Genomic DNA, 14,875 nt, shown 5'->3' on the forward strand with positions numbered 1-14,875 from the left:
CTTCTCTACAGTGTTTCAAACATAAATAAGCCATGAAATGTACTGAACGTCAGTCTTCTCCATGGCTTATATGTAAGTAAACTGTCATCCTTGACAAGTAAAAGTCATCAGAAACCACAAAGAATATCTTTCAAGGGTCTAAGGATCAGCATAGGATCACCAAGACATCACTAGAGAAAGACACCTAAAAAGCTCTCCCACATAACTCTCCTGCCTGAAAAGAAGTAATGCAAACCTCAACACACCATATCCACTTCCTCCAACCCCCTGCCACATACAGTACCACCAACATCCCCATTTCATACCAGCCCAGGCTGCCCAGGGCCCCATCCAGCCTGGCCTTGAACACCTCCAGGGATGGACGGGGCATCCACAGCCTCTCTGAGCAGCTGTTCCAGCACCTCACCGCACTCAGAACAAAGAACTTCCCCCTGACATCCAACCCAAATCTTCCCTCCTTCAACTTCAAACCATTTCCCCTTGTTCTGCAGTTAACTACCCTTTCCAAGAGTTGATTCCCCTCCTGTTTGTAGGCTCCCGTTCCAGGATGCAATAAGATCACCCTGCAGCTTCTCTTCTCCAGGCTCAATGAGCCCAGCTCCCTCAGACTGTCTTTGTACGGGAGCTGCTGCAGCCCTCTGATCGTCTTTGTGGCTCCTCTGGACCCTCTCCAGCAGCTCTCTGTCTTCCTTGTACTGATTACCATCTATGTAACTAATTCACACAAAGGCACGAACCACTGGATCCAGCAGCCAGAAGCCAAAGCTGTGGCCCAGCAGCAGTGCTGGAAGGCACGGCCACTCACTGCCTAGAGAAACCCACTGCTGCCAGGCAGCATGGCGTGCCAGTTGGGCACCGAGTGGGAGGGAACAAGAAAGGGACAATCTGCCTCTTCCAGCAGCCTCAAAGGCCCCAAAAGGCATTAAATAACAGCTCCCATTCCTCCTTGAAAGGACACAATCTCAGCGACAGTTCTGAATACTCAACAAAGACCAACCAGTCACAACTTCCCCCACACCTTTAAGGACATACGTATCTGAAGAATAACCATGCACATTGAAATCTGCCCCATCAACTGTGATCGAATTTAGATTAAAGAGCTAACTCTGGAATGACAAAGAATATAAAAAATATCACTACCTCCCCTGCTATGAAAAATTCTTTGAATTTTGACTACAGCCATTTTACCGAAAAAATTTCATATAAAGAACTTGAGGCACAGCAAGTTCCAAAAGTATGGGAATTCATTTCAGCTCAGGGTGCTGCAAAATTCACACACCTCTGCAGAGTGGGAAGAAAAAATTTACAGTTTTATTAGCTCTAGAAAACCTTGTGAGAACAGACACGTGCATACTGTCTTCACTGCTGACAACAAGATCGTCAGCAAAAGAGTGGACTACAGATAAGGCTTTGGAATGAAAATTAAGTTTCTTTGGAAGCAGAGGTATTACTTACCCACCCTCCCTCCCAGAAGACGGCTGGCGGTGTCCCCGCACCACAGCCAGCCCGGCCCCTCGGCATCTGCTGAGTGCCCACATCCACCATCCAACACAAGGGCTGGGATCTACTGGAAGGCATCGACACACAACAGCAGGCATACGGACCAGCAAGCTGGGAACTGTATAATCCTACATTTGATTTATGCTCCCATTATTTCAGCAGAAATTTTTCTGTAAAATGTACTGAATCTCATCAAAACACATCAGCTCTGGAGGTATTACCAACAGGCGCTTAACAAAAAATGGTTCTTTCTTTCGTAAGTTATTGAGGTGTTATAAATTCATTTATTTTCAGAATTGACTTTCAGGATCATCCAATGCATTTGTTCCCAAAGCAGTACATTTCTTTTTAGGGGTAAATGTAAAGCCAAACATAATCTTTGCTTTTATTGCAAAGAAAAGTAATAGTGTGTGGAGAGAGCTGGCTGAGAGCCACGCTGGAGAATGGTTGCTGGCTCAGGAGAGAGCAGTGCCCAGCTATGTCTACCTGCTCCTGAGGGGCACCTGCAGCACTGTCAGCCACTGGCTCCACCTAGAGAAGCTGTTGGAGTTTGGAGTGGAGGAGCAGGTGGTGGGATGCTCTGAGAAGTGCTGAACGGTCACAGTCAGCAGGTGATGATGTCAGGAGACCACGCCGCCCGTTGCCATGGGTTCTTGGAACACAACACATGCAGTAACAGTTCAGGCCTGCTGGCTGTTGGGAGTTGGGCTGGTGAGCGTTGAAGGATGCCTGTGCTTCAGCTCCCCACCAAGAGAAAACCACCAAAGTCCCATCTGAACTGGGAGCCTCCTGCAAAACGTCAGAGGCTGGATGAGACTGTGAGGCTAAGGCGAAAGAGAAAATTAAGCCCAGCTGATGACGTCCTTCTTTCACCTCCAAGGAAACGTCAGAGGCTGGATGAGACCGTGAGGCTGATGCGAAAGAGAAAACTGAGCTCGACAGATGACGACCTTCTTTTACAACCGCCTGCAAAACGTCCAAGGCTGTATATAGGAGCAAGGCGAATGAGGAGGAGAAAATGAAAGCCAGGAATGGAAGACCTCCTGTTGCAATCCGGTGGCAGGCTGAATCCAGTGGCAAAACAAGAGGAGTTGCTGCGGTTGTTGGGACTCTTCCAGCCAACAGAAGCTGCCACTGAGTCACCTGCAGAACTGAGCAGCTGGAAGGGAAATCTTTGAGCAGCTCGTTGTTGGTGCAGTTTCTAAGGAGCTGCTGATTAGGGGAAATTTGCTTACATAGAGATAGATAGGTATTTGAACTTTGTATAAGTTAACAAGAGTTATGTTATATTTGAATAGACTATTAAGATTATGTATGAGTATTAAGATTATTATATTATTAAGAATATGTTATATTTGCACTTCATATCAGTTAATAACAGTTGATACATTCTATTTGAACTGAAGTTGTGTGGTCTTCTGTTGATGGGAGAATGCATTTTGCGTACAGGCACATGAAGCCAATTTGCAAGAGCAGCTGAGGCATGTTGTGTCTAATACTGAGCCTAACACAGACAGGTACTGGCAGTGCAATGTGACTATCAGTCATTGTCACCTGGAGCAGGGGAAGCTTGTGGCAGCTGCAAGAACAGTAACCCAGGCCATTGTCCTTGTCACCACCCCAGCTATTTCTGAAGCCTATTAATGGCGTTTTTAGCTCTTGCAAACCAAATGGTGGGAATACAAATCTGAATATTCAAAGTGACACTGGGTCATTAGGCAGAGCTTTCTAAAGTAACACCTAAGTTTTGAGAGTTCATTTGAGACACACACACACAAAAGACATTTGAAATGATGCAGGTGTTACAGCCTTACCAATGACTCATAATGAACCCATTCCCTTTCACCAGAGGGGAACGCTCTCCTTGGCCCGTCTCCTCCTGCCCATGTTCCTGTAGAACCCCTCCTTGTTATCTTTCACATCCCTCCCTGAGTTCAGCTCCTTCTGCGCCTTGGCTTTCCTAATCCTATCTCTGCACACACGCACAACAGCCCTGCATTCGTCCCAGGCTACACATCCCTACTTACACTTTCTGTGCGTTTCCCTCTTTTCCCTCAGTGTAAGCTGCACGTCCTTGCACAGCCATGTCAGCCGCCTGCCTCCCCTGCTCGACTGCTTCTGCTGGGGGGTGCAGAGCCATTGGGCTCTCTGAGGGGCGCCCTGAGGAGCTGCCAGCTCTGCTCTGTGCCCATGCCCTTAAGAACACTTTCCCAGGGGATCCCACTCAGCAGTTCCTTGAGCAGACACAAGTTTGCTCTCCTGAAGCTCAGGGTCCTGACTCCATCTTGCCAAGCGTGCATTCGTCCAGGTCACAAACTCCACCAAGGCACAGGCACTGCAGGCCACCTCCTATCTCAACTGCTCTGATGCCCTCATCTGCATTGATGAGCACCAAGTTAAGTCAGGCTTCAGCTCGGGTTGGTCTATCTGTTAACTGGACCAGGAAGTTGTCCTCAACCGACTCCAGGAAAGAGAAAATTAAGCCCAGCTGATGACGCCCTTCTTTCACAACCTCCAAGGAAATGTCTGAGGCTGGATAAGACCGTGAGGCTGATCCGAAAGAGAAAACTGAGCCACTTCACGCACACATATGAAAAAAAACTGAAATGATGCAGGTGTTACAGCTTTACAAATAGATCATAGAATGGCCTGGGTTGAAAAAGCCCACAGTGCTCATCCAGTTCCAACCTCCTGCTGCGTGCAGGTCGCCAATCAGCAGACCAGGCTGCCCAGAGCCACATCCAGCCTGACCTTGAATGCCTGCAGGGATGGGGCATCCACAGCCTCCTTGGGCAAGCTGTTCCAGTGCCTCACCACCCTCTGAGTGAAAAACTTCCTCTTCATATCCAACATAAACCTCCCGCTGCAGTTTAAAATCATTCCCTCTTTTCCTACCACTATCAATCCACATAGACACTCATTCCTCCTCCTGTTTATATGCTCCCTTCATTACATCTATTGGGATTTTCTTTACCGTCTGTGGCTGAAAGCACTGCAAACTAACTGAACCTATTCTAAGGAGTTCTACATAACATTCAGCATCCAAGTGCTTCAACCTACAACAGCTTTGCAAACATACATGCAAGATCAGAGATACCATCTATTATCATCTTGGCTTTACTGAGAGATTTAAGTAGAAAGTATCCACTAATAACTGATGTTATCTTCCCTAATGTCTTCATGGAAGATCGCCCCAACCTCAGGGAGCACCACGTTTTCTTTGTTTTTTCGAGCACAGCTCTCCCTCTTTCTGGAGGCCTTTGTTAACAATTACTGTTCACCATACAACAGTTTCAGCATATGATGGAATGGGGGGGACTGCAGCCTCATTACCACATACCATATAGCAAATGACTACAAAACCAAAGGTCTTACCACAGCTCTTAAAGAAAAAGCAGCCTGAACTGAGACCAGAGGCATTCCCCTGGTCCTTGAATGCTTGCTTTTGGAAGCCTACTTACACATTGCAAAGAGTTTTTGTTATTTACCAATTGTCTCTACAGCATACAATCATGTAGCTGGAAAGTAAAGAGAGAATACTGAAGTCTTCAACAATCACACTGAATGTCTTAATTTGACCTCAATATCTTATGCAAAAATCAGTATCTAGCCACTTGCCAGACTTACCACTGAGTTTTTCAGTTATGGTGCTTTTTTTTTGTTTGTTTAGGAGGACACGAGGATAACCAGGAACTATCTGCTGCCCAGCCAAAAGCAACAGTGCAGTGAGTAATCAAAGCTGGCATGCCAAGTGCTAGCTGCTCACCACTGCAGCTAGAGCCCTTGGGAGGCTGTGGTTTTTCATACAGCTTTTACACACCTCCCACCTATTAAACTTCTTGCTACACATTGTTTAGAGAACTTATATTTTAATATAAAAAACATTAAAATAGTAACAATAACAAACATTACTTGTTAGCTACTCCTTCCTCTGCAATACTTAGGGATAGAAACAGGAAGTAACACAAATCAGGATAAGGGTGAAGGGCACTTCTCGACACCACACGGACAGCAGCACAGGACAGGCTGCCAAAAACACAGATATTCTTTGCTTTTCTAATGAACAAAAATAAAATAAAATCTGTCCTCTATTAAATGAACTCCAACAAGCCGTCTTTTCAGTTCTGACAAAAACCCACCAGGGACAATCCATCTTTGTCCTCCCGAGCTCCAGGCACACATACAAGCTCGCTGGCTCACTCAAGAAGGCTAGACTGCCAGTTTCCCTTACCCAGGTTTTCCTCCCTGCTCTCGTTCTCTGTTCTTAAAAAGAAAACAAAACCCGAACTACCATCTTTCTTCAATACACCTCTGGAAGCCTGCAATCAAACTACACTAGCACTTCTGTTTCTTTCAAAAACTGGTTCTGTCTTAACACCATACTGAGAACAACGCGGGTGAGCCTCCTGCTGTGGATGAACAACCTCCATTCCTGATTGGATTTTTGTAGTGAAACCTTCTTTCCATGGTCTAATGTAATACAGCGTTCACTTTGTTTATAGCACAAAAGCAATGAATTGAAAGCATCTGCAAGTCAGCCACTGCTTTTCCTCAGCAATTTCTTGTTTCCCTGCTGATTGTCTGTTCTCACCTAATGTTGAGCCAACATTCAATAAACTCAAATTCCTATCTTCCAACATTGCACACATACTTTATATGGGTACTGTTGTTTGCAGCATATGGCAGACTGCGTGTTGTTCCAAAAGGACAAAGCTCTTTGTTAGCCACAAACTAGCTTGCATTTTAAAAATTTAAATGGAACAACAACAACAAAAAAAAGGCAATTTGCTATGAATTTCAGCATTAGGAAAGGCAGCTATTCTATTTTCCAAAATAAAAGAGCACGTGACGATATCCCACATTAATGACTAAAAAATGCTTCTTTTACAAAGCAAGAAAGAAATTACAAGAACACCATGTGCAGTTTGTCACTGTAAGACTTGTCAAGGACACCAGAAAGTGGCTTGTACCTAACTGATTTTATTTTAAAAATCTATTAAAATCTATCCGTCTCCATGGCAACTCAAAGCATGCGTTCCTCCCATACAATGCGATAAGACTTTTTGTGAGTTCTGTTTTATAGTCAGCCTTTTGTTATTTATTAAACAGCCAAACATTACTGTATCTATATGTGAATCCATATGTGGACATAAATGAAAAGCGAAACATGCTGAATATACTGCTGCTCGTTGTACTGTCCCTTAAATCAAGCTTCCCATAAATTATGTGACCTTCAGAGGTGAGTGGATTTTAACCCAACTATTGCAGTTTTTCAAATATTAATGATGTAAGACATGTTTACAAACTAATCTTATTTTCCTCAAATTTTATGACTACTTTAATCCTTCAGAGCTCTTCCACAAATCACTATAAGGAACCGACAGAATTAATTTTCTTAAAAGTAGAGAATAGAAAGAATAATTACAGGAATCCTTTATAAACTCAAATTACAAAGCACTTCAATGGAACTTCAGCAAGCTGGTGCTAAAGAACAGATGTACTGAAATTGACTGCATTTTATGGCAGTGACCCAATAAATGGTAAATGCAGATTCTACCTGAGGCCTGAGTTCCACCAAAGACAAAATGCAGAATTAATGACATTTACTGAAGATCTTCAAAAAATTATACATAATAAAGTAAATGCAATTCTCATTTGAACAAAGTGTGAGAAGGACTCCACCCAACTTTCCAAAATCAACGTCTTTAGCAGTGCAAACCTCTACAATTTAAGGTACAAAAATGTCTGAGGTACTGAGCAGAGTGACATAAAACACACCATGACACTTCATCTCCAGCTTCCCCTTCCATGACCAAACATACCAAATTATAAAGATATCCACCTTAGGCACACAGCACTGAAGTGCTCATCATGCTCCAAATCATTCTGCACATCTTTCACACCCAATCAGGAAAATGTTTAAGTATTTTCCAGTAATCAAACAGCAAATAAGCTAAAAGCTAATTGCTAAACAATTAGACATTTTCTCAGCACACTCTGAGAAACTGATAAAGTAGGCGCCAAAGTGGAAATAATTATTCTTTGCTTCTTCCATGTTCAGCACAGCACTTACAAGACTGTATAGGTGCCACTTGCACTCATGGCCAAGTTACTGGGCACTCCATGAAGATCCACCCTTCACTGTAACCACGAAAAACATAAAACACTTCCATAATGCCATCGAATAACAGAACACAGGACTAGGGATGACTTCCAGTTTTCTGTTAGCATCAACCCGGGCCAAGCAACTTTCCAGGACTCTTTCAAGCATTCTTTTCACAGCAGTTGAAGAACCATGTAAAGGAGCTTCCTGTCTGCAGGTAACCTCGAAACTGGCTCAGAAAGAGGAAAGGTGACCAGATATTGTACCTTTCCACGAGTCTAACTGCAAAGAACTGTGTGTGAAATATCATCAGCACTGTATTTCCACCCTGCACCTTCACAGGAGATGTTTTGAAGTAGTAGTCAGGCACTGCATGGTTTGTGGTTGTTTTTTCTTTTCTGTTTTTTTGTGGTGCTGTGTTTTTTGTTTTGTTTATTTTTTAAACATCACTTCTATGGTTTCACCAGTTTTGAAGTAAATGCCACCTCACTAATTAAAAATGTCTCAAAACACTCCAATACAAGGTTAAAAACTACACCAGTGATTCAGTAAAGGACATTTGTTTTAAAATGCCAGTTCTGAACTAATGCCACTCTGCAGTAGCCAGGGAAGCCTTACAATAAACACCCAGACCAGCTCCAACTGCACCACGTCCTTTTGCCCACTTTTACACTAAACAGGAGCTTCAGAAGATTTAAAAGGATTCAAACTCAGCTGGCAAAGAATTCCACCTGTTCCCAGTGGATTAGATCGCATTCCACACTCTTCCCTCTGCTCTTTCTGCAGAGAAGTAGCAAATTACATTTATTGATCTGACCAAATTCTAAATTGGGCAGTTACATTTGGTCTCTCCGCAGTAATCTGCTATTTCAACAGAAATCATCCCCCCATCACATCTTAAAACTCTGAGGAATTTTTTTACTGCTAAAATAGCTGCTGTGCTCCACCTGTGAGTTACAGTGATCTCTTAAGCTGACTTAAGAACTCACAAGAGTCTTGTTTGACCTAATTAACTAAAGCTGACGAAGAACTTACAGATCCTTTATTTAGAAGTAGTATAAAATAACAGATCTGACCAACATCTACAGGGTAAGAGAAAGTTATCCACCACCTTCTTGGTATTATTTTTCTCTCTATGGAAGTCATATACTGGTCTGGGCAACTGCCTGACAGCTACACACATGCACATCACCACAACAAACACAACTGTGCATCTCTATCCAGCCCTGCACCTTCAAAAGTCTCCCCTGAAGACTTTGTTTTGTTTCCTTTTTCTGCCCTGTTCCATCTCTTTGGAGCACTCACAAGAATAAGCTCAGTTTCCCAACATAGCACAAATAATAACTCTATTTTTACTTTCTCTCCCAGTACATTACAAAGTGCAATATCAGAGAAGGGAATCTCTGGCAACTTCTTATGTGCTTTTGTAATACTAAAAAGGGACAAATAGAACCTTCTTTTAAATTTCTTAGGCTTCCCAGAGAAGGAAGAAGTTATGTTGTCCAAATTAATCTCCAAGAACTCAGAGTTTATGAGCCAGGCTAAAGAATAACGCCAGATAAAAGCAGTGTGATATGCAGTGACAATATACACATATGCTCACATGCACATTTGGGCATCTGTTATCAGAAACTCTACCCATGTTATAAGCCACACAGTAAACGAAGTTTACATAGCATGCAGTTAAAACATTTAGTTCTTGTTAACTCCTCCCCAGAAACTTCACATAACAGCAGTGGAAGTAGAAAACTCCAATGTCAGTATGTGACACAGAACGGTGACCTTCAGGACAGAAAGAAGTTACCAACACCTACTGATCCCATGCTCATCTGCAAACCCCGCAGACATGCACGTCAGAAGGAAAACTTTCTTTTCCACTACCAGGACACAACATCTGCACTCAGACTACTTATTCAAACAGAAAAAAAGAAATTTTTTTTTTTTTTTGGTTTAATCTCAAAACTAAACAAGCATTTACTTTTAGAAATATTAAATATTTACTATCTATTACAGATTATCCCAAGTACTGTTAGATGAGCATACCGTTTAACCAGATTACCACTACTGTTACAAAAAACATTCAGTATAAATTACTAAAGACCTTGAAAAAATTTTCTCCTGGCTTTTATAGCATATAAATATCTCTATACCTTTCCAGATGGAGAGAAATCTCCTGTATTTTCAGAAATCATATTGCTTTTTTAGCACTTATAGACAGATGCTCTGAGTAATTGGATTACGATACTACAAAGCACAGAGAACGCCACCATACACCGTCTTGCTTCAAATTCTTTCTAAGCACAACCTTCCCTTAAGAACTCATTGCACATAAATGCCTTTTTCTCTACAGTCAGCTTCTAGTTCTAGTAACACGATTATTCAACTTTCACATTGACAGCAGAAACTGTAAGACTATCACAACACTGTGTGGTACTCAGGCCCATCTTTCCAATACATATTTTATAGTCTGCAAACCAGAAGTACTGCACAGCTCCTAACTGAAAGCTATTTGAGCTTTCCCAGAATTTCTTCCTGGTAAGAGCATGGACTCTGTGGTCAGAGAGATGTGAGGAAGGCTTTATGAGACTTGATTTTCTACAATGGTTTCTCAAACCTGAGCTTTACTTTACTTTCCCCTTCGTTAGCTTTCTCCTCTTCCCCCAGCTTCTTTCAGCTCAGCTCTTTTGTCTTGGAACCGCAGAGCACCTCTTTTCAGGCAGTTGCTCCAGGCTTCCTAGACACTGCAATTCCCAAGTCTGTTATTTGAGAGGCAGGCAGAAACCTTACAACGCACCCCAACTGCAAGACCAAAGAAGGTTTTTGGAATTTTGTACTGAAATAAACTCGTCCTCCAAACCATAATTCAAGCATGAAGCCTGCCAAAACACAAGATGAACAGCTCAGCCCATCCAGAGCTACGAAGAGATGCTCTGCATGTTGTTTGGCAGCTGTCTGTTACGTAGCAGTACTGCACTGCAGAGGTGCCCACTGCTGCCATTTATAGGTACTGACCTACTGAAAACATCTGCGCTACCAACCAGCATTTTAACTTTCTCTACACCTTAGAACTTTTCTACTAAGCTGACAAGGCACAGCAGCATGATGAATAACACTAATTAGGTTTCTTAAATGATTCATATTTCAACGCGGGTTTAATAAAAATTTCTGCTGATGCTGACCCAACACTAAACAAGTATTTCTCTTTAGTCTCTTTAACACACTTCACCATGTGACCTTACTGTTCAATTTCTAACCAAACAGCACACCCGCACTGCCACATCCATTTGTGCATCCTCTACAACTCCACAGCCTTCAGGACAGTTTCTGAATAGGACACGTTTCGGTCACCCCCCTAACAACAGCAGAGACTGTTCCTTCATGTCAGGAAAGCTACACTGCCACATCAGCAGTGCTGAACATAAGAAAACATTACTTCTTATTGTGAAGGTGGTCAAACACCGACGGCAATGCCCAGAGAAGTGCTAGAGTCTCTGTCACAAAGAGGATCAAAACCTGACAGGACCCCATTGTGGGCAACCTGCTCTGCCTGACCCTACGTGAGCAGCCAGTGGGACGGCATGAGGAGGTCCCTTCTAACCTAAATGATTTTGTCATCATTTCTATACTACTTTTTGTAGTACTCCAGAGGGAAAAAGCAAAATATTTTTCCCCCCACTCTGAAGCTTTGCCAACTTCTTTTTTGAAGCTGACGCCTGCTTCCCAAATTACATGAAACCAGTAAATCTTTTCCCCTGTTATTTAAGAATACAATAACATTGTGTGTAATGAGCTAGAATAGAAAGCAGTCCCAGAAATAGAAACATTAAAGTTTATAGCTAGAGCTTTCTTACTCCCTCTCCTCAAAACGTAGCTATAACAATCAAAAAGAAACAGATTAGTAGAATGGAAGTTCAACTCATTTCTAAGTAAAATAATTCTCCTTTCACAGCTGCAATACTATTGCCATACTACTGTTGCCTTCTTCATAAGACACTGGGGAGAGAGAAAAATCTACCTTATAGAAACATACAGCAACGGAGTATCTGGAATGGAAAAAACAAGGAGTGCTAGATGATGTAACAGCAGTACTAAGAAGATTGTATATTGCATGTGCCATCAGAGAAGAATTGGAAGCAACACAAGGAAAGCTGATTTCATAATAGACTTGATTGCTTTTTGAAGGGAGAAAGGAATGAGGCTCATTGTGCTACACTGGACCCATCTTTTCTGCCTATATTTCCCAAGTATCTCACTAACAGCACTTCAGGCTTAACTTAAGCAAGGTTTACATAGAGGTATTTCTTTAAAGAAAAGAATTTCATGCATCAACTACCTACAGTTCTTGGTCCTAACTCAATAGTTACAGCTTATAATTATTAAGAAAAAAAACTGTAAATAAATAAAACGGAAAAAAATATTTTCAAATATGCAGGTTTCTTATTTGCCGTTCTATAGGATTTGGCCATTTAAAAAAATATAGTAGGATTATAATGAAAGCAGAGCTAGGTGACATTGTCTGTCAGCAACTGAAAATTATGAGTAAGAGTGTTTATTTTTATTTCACTTTTAATATTGGAAGGAACAACAATATGGAAAGGCTTCTGTTTGAGTTCTTCGTCTATTAAACCCCAGACACCAAAACAAATACAATCTGTGCTGAGTAATTCTTTGAGGGGACTTGCAGAGGTCTTCCATTTTGGTGTTACTAAACGCATTTCTTATCTTAAGAACATTTCTTAAGAATTTCTTATCAATTTAAACAAGGAAGGTTTGGGATTTGAAGGCAAAATTTCAAAACTGCCGAAGTTTCCAATGTGAATCTCACATTACCAGGGCTTCTACAGTTAGCCACTCCCCCCACCAGACAAAAAGGAGATCTAAAAATTTGTATTTCATGTTTTTTTCCTAATGGGCTGGGAAGCATGCAACATAGCTCTCATTCGAGGTATTTGAAAAATGCTATGCAATGAGAAGAGTTCTTACCACATACAGCTGTTTCCAGAGCACAGCCCATTCCTGTAGTGTTGCTGTGACCTCAGTCACAACAGAATCTTCAAGTGGCACAACTGTTTCATATTGCCTAGACAAGAAGAGGACAAAAATTAGGAGAGGTACTCTGGAAAAGGTATAAGGAAATAAGTACCAGCATAGTCATTTGTAGAACACTCTCAACCTAAAGAAAAATGAGCTCTCAACCTAAAGAAAAACGTTTTAAGAGTAACATCTTGCCTGTTGTAACACTCAAGCAACTCCAGTCTCCTATCAATTGTTCCTCCATGACATTCCCAAAAGTTTGCTTTCATGAAGCATTTTCTACTTATGTGTTCAATATTCAAATCATTCTGATCGAGGTCAGTGAAAACACTTCTCGTTATTATAGCACGTTAAATTACTCTGTCTGTAAGTGGGGCCCTTCCACTTGTGTTCTGTCTAATCCAGTCCGACACTTTCCTCCCTCATATGACACCCTGCCAGTACATCAAACACCCAGAAGATCTACCATTTACAGCCTTCCCCAGCCAGAAGGCTTCTTCACTACTGGATTTCAGGGGAACCCAACCAGGCCATCCTCTAGCCAAAATAACAGAACTCATCCCTTCACAGCCAAGGTCTTCTTTACCAATCAGAAGAGAAGCACTGCACTCCCTTCTTTCATTACACTAAGATCTACAAATGTGATAATTAACATAAATATTATTATACAATATGCTATCTGAGCCAGGAGTACCTGACTTGCCCTTCATGTTGAGTGATATTACAGACAGTTAGTGGTAAGCAGGATGAATTCAACAGCCCACATTGTGCCAGGGTAGGTTTGGATTGGATGTTAGGAATAACATCTGCACAGGGAAGGTGGTCAAGCACTGGAATGGGCTGACAAGGGCAGCAGTGCATTCCTCGTGCCTGAAGGTATTTAAGAGATGCGTGGACATGGTGCTAAGGGATAAGGTTTAGCGCCAAGATTTGGTAGTTCAGGTTGGTGGCTAGATTCAGTGACCTAAAAGGTCTTTTCTAAATTAAGTTAATCCATGATTCTACGATTTTTAGTCACCGTACGTTACTGGGTATCTCTGGAGTAGAGAACTAAGTTCCAATACTTCATTTCCAAGCTACTAAAAACACATTCACATTAATGACATAAGTAAATCTTGTATTATTTCAAAATATATATATTTGATATCTTAGAAACCTGCTGAGGCCATATTAGGTATGCATTCAACCCATTAAAGCTGGAACTGGAAAGCCCCAGGACAGCAAGACAGATTTTTCTATAATTATGCCAATGACTTCACCCTTCCCATTCAAAACCTAACACCTAGCATCTGAGATTGTGCCCTACTCCACAGCTGCACTTCTTCATATGTGGACAAAGTGAAAGACTAGGAAATCTCTATTCATGTTTTAACACATCTCTACAGAATATGCTTGTGATCTGAAGCACAACACTTAAGAATAGTATGCTTTATTATATATATAATAGTATTTATTATATATATATTTTTTAATTTATTATATATATTATAGTATGCTTTATTATTATACAAATGTTCATACTAGTTCTTGGAATGTAGCCTTAAATACAGGGCAGAATTGTATTCATTTCTTTTTACCAATGCATGACTAACGACTACGATCTCTGAGTCAGAATCAGATTATTTTCCAACTATGTTCTGCTGTATTGTAAACCAATCTTCAGATACTTAGTTTTAAAAAATAAAATTGTCCTATTGAGAATGCAAATATCCTGAGTTGGTTGCCCTTCACAAACTGTGAATTAACTTCAACCACTAGTAATTTGATAAATTGTGGGAAACTGTTCTTTCCCACAAGGAGAGTACACATCAGGAGCAGTCACTGCGCACAACTATGTGTTTCACTACACTCTTAAGTTATGAAGCATCAGTACTACTGCTGCCCTTAAAAGGTTTACTCAGCCCATTTGAGAATTAACCACACAATGCAAGACCATCAGAAGTCACACCTTTTTCTGCAGGAACTTCACTAAATGCCATCTTTTAGTTTTATCTTCCCCGTTTCATCTTCCACTTGGGGCGACCATCTGAAATGCTGCACCTCTAATTCTCCTCACAACAGTCCTAATGTAGAAAATGTAGGTAAGAGCAGCTCTGAGCATGCAGGAGCATCAGTTAACCTCGCTGGAAACTGCGCTAAGAACTCTGCCATCACGTCATCAGCTCTGCTATTCACACTGACTAAACTAACCCTATGCCTAATCAGCCCTTCTGCTGCCCTGAAGGTAAAAGACAATTC

General features: G+C 41.6%; 1 protein-coding gene across 8 annotated transcripts in view; it reads right to left on the bottom strand.

Moving 5' to 3' along the window:
- Positions 1–14,875, bottom strand: part of DOCK3 (dedicator of cytokinesis 3) — a 185,848-nt gene that overhangs the window by 142,786 nt on the left and 28,187 nt on the right. For all 8 annotated transcript variants that reach the window (XM_048956982.1, XM_048956981.1, XM_048956985.1 and 5 more), the window contains exon 5: positions 12,587–12,683. In XM_048956982.1, coding sequence (XP_048812939.1) covers positions 12,587–12,683 — 97 coding nt within the window. The remainder of the gene's footprint in view (positions 1–12,586; positions 12,684–14,875) is intronic.

Source organism: Lagopus muta, chromosome 11 (assembly GCF_023343835.1).
Source record: "Lagopus muta isolate bLagMut1 chromosome 11, bLagMut1 primary, whole genome shotgun sequence".
Taxonomy (NCBI): Eukaryota; Metazoa; Chordata; class Aves; order Galliformes; family Phasianidae; genus Lagopus; species Lagopus muta.